The 7,071-nt window shown below is 45.8% G+C and overlaps 1 protein-coding gene across 1 annotated transcript; it reads right to left on the reverse strand.

The window, feature by feature from the left end:
* Positions 1 to 123: 123 nt before the first annotated feature.
* Positions 124 to 5,963, reverse strand: LOC102112817 (histamine H3 receptor-like). Its single transcript, XM_005526388.3, has 3 exons — positions 5,738 to 5,963; positions 5,504 to 5,670; positions 124 to 3,316 (listed from the first exon to the last, which is right to left on the reverse strand). The coding sequence occupies exons 1-3, from the start codon at positions 5,961 to 5,963 to the stop codon at positions 2,429 to 2,431; spliced, it is 1,281 nt and encodes a 426-aa protein (XP_005526445.3). The 3' UTR covers positions 124 to 2,428.
* Between the last annotated feature and the right edge of the window lie 1,108 nt (positions 5,964 to 7,071).

Consider the following 7,071-nt stretch of genomic DNA (forward strand, 5'->3'; position numbering starts at 1 on the left):
GTTTCATGTCTCTTCAGAGCCCACTGTTGAATCCAAAGCTAATGCTGAACCTTCTGATAAAGCAAAAGAACTTTTGTTTTGTAGGGACAGAAAAATCAAAGCCTAGTTACCCTGGCTGAGCTGGGTGGCTGCTGGCATTTCTAATGTAGGAGTTTGTGATACAAGCCTAGTATTTCCCCATATGGTGCTGAGATGATGTGTGCTCATTTCAGAATGCTTTTATGGCATACCTGGAGTGAGGAAGAATCCTACAGGATTCTGTGCCAGAGAGTTGAGTGGCAGCTGAATGACAGTGCTGTAGGAAACTGAGCAGTAGAGCATGGCCACTGGCAGCTGCTGCAGAGCTGGTCCAGTCCATGGGTTAATACCAGTTGCTGGAAGTTTTGACCTGTCTAGTTTGCTTTTACTGAATGTGGTGTTCTAAAGATAACTGATGGAATTGCATTGAGTGACCATTGTTTTCTGAAAATGTGTCCTGGCTTGATTGGGTAGTAAATGAGACTTCAGTGGGATTGTTCAGTAATTTAGTGCTCCCTGTTTTCTGAAAAAGGCAAATGCAATCCTAGGAAAAAATTGCAGAGTAGACAACAATTAGATCATTAATGTACTGATGAATAAGTCTGGCTTTGAAGGGAGGAATGAATGGGGAGATAATTTAAAGGCTTTACTTCCCTAGGTTGATAATTGATGCTAATTTTAAAACCTTCATGTTGCTCTGTATCTGTTGGAACTGTTCCTCATAGGAGAACTGTTAAGCTGTTTTGTTATAGCACATCCATAGCAGAATGTGGTGATGATGTTCATGTGGATATGTTCATAGTGTAGGGATATGCCCTCCTAGTTTACAGTATTTGCTAACCATGTTTGTTTAGTCCTCAGTGTCAGTCCTTGTAACTTAGGAAGTGTCTTTGAAATAACCAGTTTTGCAGTTTCAACTGCAGTCACCCAAATGTTGTAGACTGGTGCTTTTTCACCCTCTCCCCCTTGTGAAGGGCTACACAGTTAGGACTCTTCCACAGCTTTTAATTACTTTTATTGGAAGTTTACAAAGTAAATAATTGTACTGCTTGTAAACTTTAAGATCAATTGTATTACCATGCATTTTGACTGTGGCAATGGACAATTAGAGTTGTTCAGTAACTATCACTTGTCAGCAAAGGAAAACATCTGTTAGGTTATGTAGTAAATGCTGGTGATGGTGGAAAAAACTTCTATCATTAGTGATACTCAGTGTGACACCTTGTGGAAAAAATGTACTCCAAACTCAGGATCAGTTGTGTGAGCTGCTCCTGTGGCACAGGCACAATGGCAGAGACACTCTTGGGCAGTAGCAAGTCTGTAAATTGTAACATACTTTGAGTCATGCCAGTCATGATGCATAACCTGGGAAATATCTCAACACTTCACCTGATACTTTCTTGACCACTAATGATGTGATGGATTGAAAGATTCAATGGGTAGGGGAAAACAACACTTTTTTTTTTTTTTTTAAATCTACCCAGAAGTAGTAAAGGTCCAACTGTAAATGTTTTAAAAATTACTGGAAGGGAAGTTTACCTAAAGCTCTCTTATGGATCTTGTAGACTACTTATGCTTACTCTGTCCTTACAGCAAGCATAGAGTACTATCCTCAGCCCTGTAAGGAGTAGAGTTTTAACCTCAGGAGATTTCTGCCCATGCAGGATCCTGGCCAGAGGCAGGAAGTCACTGCTGAGGGAGAGAACTCATAGTGAAACTCTTCCAGTGCATAAGTTACCAATTCTTCTACCTTCTATTACAAAGCTCAAAATCCTTTAATACTTCTGTTCCTGGACTTTGTTCTACTAAATGTTCTACTCTCTTCTATTTCCATCATCTTTTCCACTCAAATCAGTGCTCCCCTAACTGCTACAGTTGCTCAGCTTCTCTGGTAACATCACTGTTGTGCTGCCTCCTGTCCCATGCTTTTCCTGTGTTTTTATTGTTGGCCATGTCTTGTCTGGCTTGCCACTAAGTGGAGGTGGGGAAAGCATCCTAGACTTAACAACTGAGACCCTTAATGTCTTGAAGTGGGTTTGGGGTAAGATATAACAGATCCAAGACTAATGCTTTATGAAATTACAGAAATATTTACAGTTATTAAGAGACAGAACCTGAACTCTAATTATTAGCCATGAAAGTTATTTTTTGTTCTCAGCACTTCAAAACTAGTGCACCATTATCTGAAAATACACTGTTGGTGTAATTTCTCAAAGAGCTTTGAAAAATGACCTTTCTTTTAATGCTGTGATTTTCCCAGCTACATGGATGACTGTATTTCTACCTATTCATAAATATCTACACTCGTGCCTCTAACCAGCATTCTATAAATATTTGCAGGTATTGCAATACTTGCTTTTTGGTGTTCCCACCAAATACAACATGTACTAATTTTCAGCCTTCCTACTTTTCACATCAGAATATCAGGATGAATTTTGGCCTTTCTTGGACAGAGGAGTTTTATGAAGGCTTTCCTAAAGCTCATGTGACACAGTGGGTAGAGAACAGGGTTGATGGCTGAGTTCACCCACAGAAGCCAGAATGAGATCTCATAGAGGGAATAGTGCACACAGTGCCCATGGCAGGCTGCCCTGATGATCATCAGGAGCGTGTATGGAGCCCAGCTCAACCCAAACACACAGACAATGATTGCTAAAGACTTTGCTACTCTTTTATCCCGAGAAAGTCTAGATTTGTTTGCCATGATGTTGGCAACGTCCACTTTGCTGTTGGGGTGGCAAAGGCTTTCTGTTGCTTTGAAGAAGCCATTCCTGGGAGGCCTGGTCTTTACATCCACCTGGAGGGGTGGAAGGTCACAACTGACATTCAGATTTGATGGCTGATTGCCAAGCTCAGCCGAGGCCTGAAGCCTTGGAGCTTTCCTTGGGGGAAGAAGGCTGCTTGCTCTCTTCTCATGACTCTCTCTGTTATCTGGCTTGACAGAAAACACAGCGTGTTCCCTTTTTTCCCCCTGGAAATTCATTTCACAGTCCTCTTGACCAGGTGAGAGGTTTTCATTTCGGAGCAATGTGCGTTTCCTGATGTTAAGGTAAATACTTAAGTTAAAGTACATAACTGTGATGAAAGGTGTAAAGAATTCAACAGTAGAGGCAATCATTAGGAAATACCAGTTGTAGAAGAATTCTGCATGACATTCTCCTTCAGGGAGGATGCTCTTTTGGGCAATGTGCTCCCAACAGAGAATGGCTGGCCCATAGAGGAGAAAAGCAGCAATCCATACAGTGATCATCTTCAATACTGCATTTCTGGTCATCCCTTGCTGAGCCCTGTAGCTGACCTGTGGGAGAAAAGTCACACACATTACGCGTATCTCAAACAATTCCGTGGCTGCTTTGGAGCATGGCTCTCTCCATCACTTGTGAGGGTGGTGAGAGACTGGTTTTTGGGATGAGGTTAGACCAAGCTTAGTGGTATCACAGAAGAGCTGTTTCTGAAATATGCCTTCCAAGAAACCTTATCAAGGTGATTGGATGAGTTCTGAGAGCGTGTATCAGATCTTAAAAGCTCGAAAACCAAGTCCTTCAAAGCAAATAACCACTGCTCTTCCTAGACTTGGTTGTCACCAGTTGCTTCATATTTAATTGCATATCTATTTCCAGAATGGTTAAAAATGTTTATTGAACCCTTTATTTGGAATTTTTTAATAATTTGAAATACATAAAAGGGTTTGAATTGACAGAACATCATGCTAGTTCTTTTCTACTTTGTCGAGTCTCTATATCTGAAAATAACACAAAAAATTTACTATACAAATCTTTTGTTTGATATACTTAATTTCATTCTTTCATGAAGTACTTGTAGACTTCCTGTTTGCAGGTAAGGTGTATAGATGGAGTGTTTGTGCTTTACAGAAGAACAACTGATTTCCATCATTTAGAAAATAGCTAAGGTGCAGAAATAATAAGTGTGTCAGTAATACTGAGTCAGTAAGCCATATCAGCAATGGAATTCATCAGAATCCTAAAGTCAAGATCATCTTCTTTGTTCTGATTCCCTGGAATGTTTGTCCCTGATGCACTGGACAAATACTCACGTAGTGGCTTGGAATTCACCCTTCACGTTTCCATGGAGCAGCCACACAGCATTTGGAATATGAAGTCCTCAGCCTTAAATTCTGTACAGGGTTCATATTTACTGCCCCCATCTGTGAGCCTTGATCTCCACAGCCAGTGCTGTTCTGGCAGAGGAGCCACAGAACTGAGGAAACCTGAGTGTGTCTGAACTGGGTCTGATTTTGCAGTCCTTAACAAAGCTATGAATGATTTCAGGAGCAGTCTTGGAGGAAGTTACCATTTTCTTTGAGGGAAAACAATTTGGAACTTTGGATATTCCTGTTCATATATTCTCATACTGCCCTAACCTGACAGTCATTTTCTGTACTCTTGCTTGGGGAGGGATTTTTATATGAGGGATTAATTTGAAGTCTTTTAAAGTGGATGATTATTTTCATTTATTATGACCAGTATCCATTTCTGTTTCTGAAACCATCTAGTTTATATATTTATACTATGTCCATAGTCATGAGAGATTGGTTTATGAAAGAAAAATTCATGGCTAATTCAGAACCTAGAAAATAAAGGAATTCTGAGTGTTGACTGTTTTAAGAATTAATCTGTTCATTTCTCCCTCTTCAAAAAGAAGTTGGTAAAATTGCTGAATTGATTCTGCAGCTTCTCTTTGTATTGTTTATGATTTAAATGAGCAACAAACCTAAATGAACATTTTAAGAAAATGTGGGTGGAACATAACCAATTATGAAATAGGTGTGAAACCTATTAACAGGTGAAGTGTGTTATCGTGACACCATACAAAATACTTTGAGGCATTGTGGTCTGGGTGAAAATTAAGTGCAAAGTCTAATATTTCTTTTTTAATAAGTGGCATGCTGCAAACATGACTTGAGCTATTTCTGTGCCCATTACATGGACATGGTATTTGCATCCTGTGCAAGATTTATTAATCTAAATTATATATAATATATATTATATATATTTATTAATATAATTTGTAGTCTGCCACTTTTGACCCATACACAGCCGTGCCCATCAAACCCTGACAATTGATAGCCTCTGCACGGAGGGCTCTGCCTGGTGCTGCAGCGGGGGCATGGCCGTGTCCTGGGGGAGCAGCTCGGTTCAGCTGCCTAGCACTTTTAAAGCTTATTCAAGATGCAGCTGGGGGGGAAATAAGTACACCTTGTTCTCTCTGCAGGCACAGCCTGCGCCTGTTTCTAAAGCAGAGTACTTCTTCCACTGTAAAAGTGAGAAGGAAATGCATTTTCTGGCAAAGCCGATCACTCCCAGAACTATTTCCAGGACTTGAAGGGAGCTGCCTCGATCTCCCCTGTCTGGTGTGCTGTCCAAGAGAGGCTGAAGGGCGCCGAAAGCCAGGTGCCCTAAGCCGACCCCCCTGCCTGGAAGGGCAAGCCCGGAGCCCCCGCTCGCACCCCCTGCCCAGCCCTTACCGCTCTGGTGACACAGAGGAACCTGTCGAAGCTGATCAGGACGATGTTGAAGACGGAGGCGGTGCACACCAGGTAGTCCACCACCAGCCACAGCTTACACAAGCCCCTGCCGAGCCTCCACTCGCCCGTCAGCACGTAGGGGATGTAGAGGGGGATGCAGAAGCCGCCTGCGGACAGAGTTCGGCGGTGACACGGGCGGAGCCAGCCCCCGCCCCGCGGCGCCCCGGTACTCACCCACCAGCAGGTCGGCCACCGCCAGGTTCAGGAAGAAGAAGTTTCCCTGCGTGCGAAGGCTCCGATCCACCACGAACGCCAGAACGACTAGGGCATTGCCCAGTACCGTGACCAGCACCAGCAGCCCCATGAGCGCGGCCAGCAGCGCGGCGGTGCCGGCGGGGAAGGGCCCGCCCGCCGCACAGGCACTGCCGGACAGGTTGAGGCACGGCCCGTCCCGGCCCATGGTACCGGGAGAGCCCGCGGCGCTGCCCGGGGCCGGAGCTCGGCTGCTGCACCGCCCCGCCCCGCTCAGCCCCTCCGGGCGGGGCGAGGGGCCGAGCGGTGCCGCCCAGCCCAGCCCTGCCCAGCCCAGCCCTGTCCTGCACTGCCCAGCCCACCCCAGCCCAGTCCTGTCCTGTCCTGCACTGCCCAGCCCAGCCCAGCCCAGCCCAGCCCACTGCTGCGGTCGGCGCCGGTTCGGCAAAACTTGCTGGAGTCCGGCGACCCCACAGGGGAGAGGGGACTGCAGCACCAAACTTCAGCCCGCGGCTGAAGCCGAGGCTCTGGGGCTGGGCAGGAGCGCCCTGTGCCCGCTGCCAGCCCGGCAGGGACGCTCCCGGTCTCTCCCGGCCCGTTCGCAGCCGCTGCCGGGGCAGGCTCGGCTGCCTGCCCTGTTCCCTACACCGCACCTCAGCTCGTCCCTGTGGCCCCCATGGTCTCTGCTCCCTGCCAGGCCGGGCGGGCTGCGCCCTCTCGCCCTCAGGGGATCCATCCTCTGCCTCTGCCGAGCTCTGCTTCAGCCTTTCTCTGCGGGACAGCCCTAACAAGGGCTCACTGCCCTGCCTGGCTACTCCTTTCCACAAAATTTGCAGGAACGAGGTATTTCTAAGACATCTCTTTTCAAAACTGGCGGTGGCCTTGGACAGTGTTTAAAGTGCATTGTAGCAGTGATGTCAGGGAGCCAGTTTTTCCACAAAAGGCAACTCTGTTCCAAAAACCAGACCCAGGAGGAGGAGGAGGGGGACACAGTGACCCCTGAAAGAGCTGCTCAGGCTGCTGTTTTGAAGGGTAATTCAGAAGAGGAAACACAGCTTTACCTCTGCTCTCCTGATTTGACCCACTGGATCTTCATCTACCTTCAAATATGTGACCATTGAGGGATGGGCTTTGCCTCCCTTTCCATGAGAGTTCCGTGGGATTTGCTGCCTTAGGTAGGGCCCCATTATCACTAAAAGACAACAGAACTTGCTCAAAACCAATGCATAATCTTCCCTTAATTCAGCCAGTGTTTCACATGTGGTAAACTCCTCTTGTATAAAAGATTTGCATAAATTTGAAAATAAATGCATAAA

This window comes from Pseudopodoces humilis, chromosome 14 (assembly GCF_049639895.1).
Source record: "Pseudopodoces humilis isolate 2021_Gansu_Grassland_sample_001 chromosome 14, ASM4963989v1, whole genome shotgun sequence".
Taxonomy (NCBI): Eukaryota; Metazoa; Chordata; class Aves; order Passeriformes; family Paridae; genus Pseudopodoces; species Pseudopodoces humilis.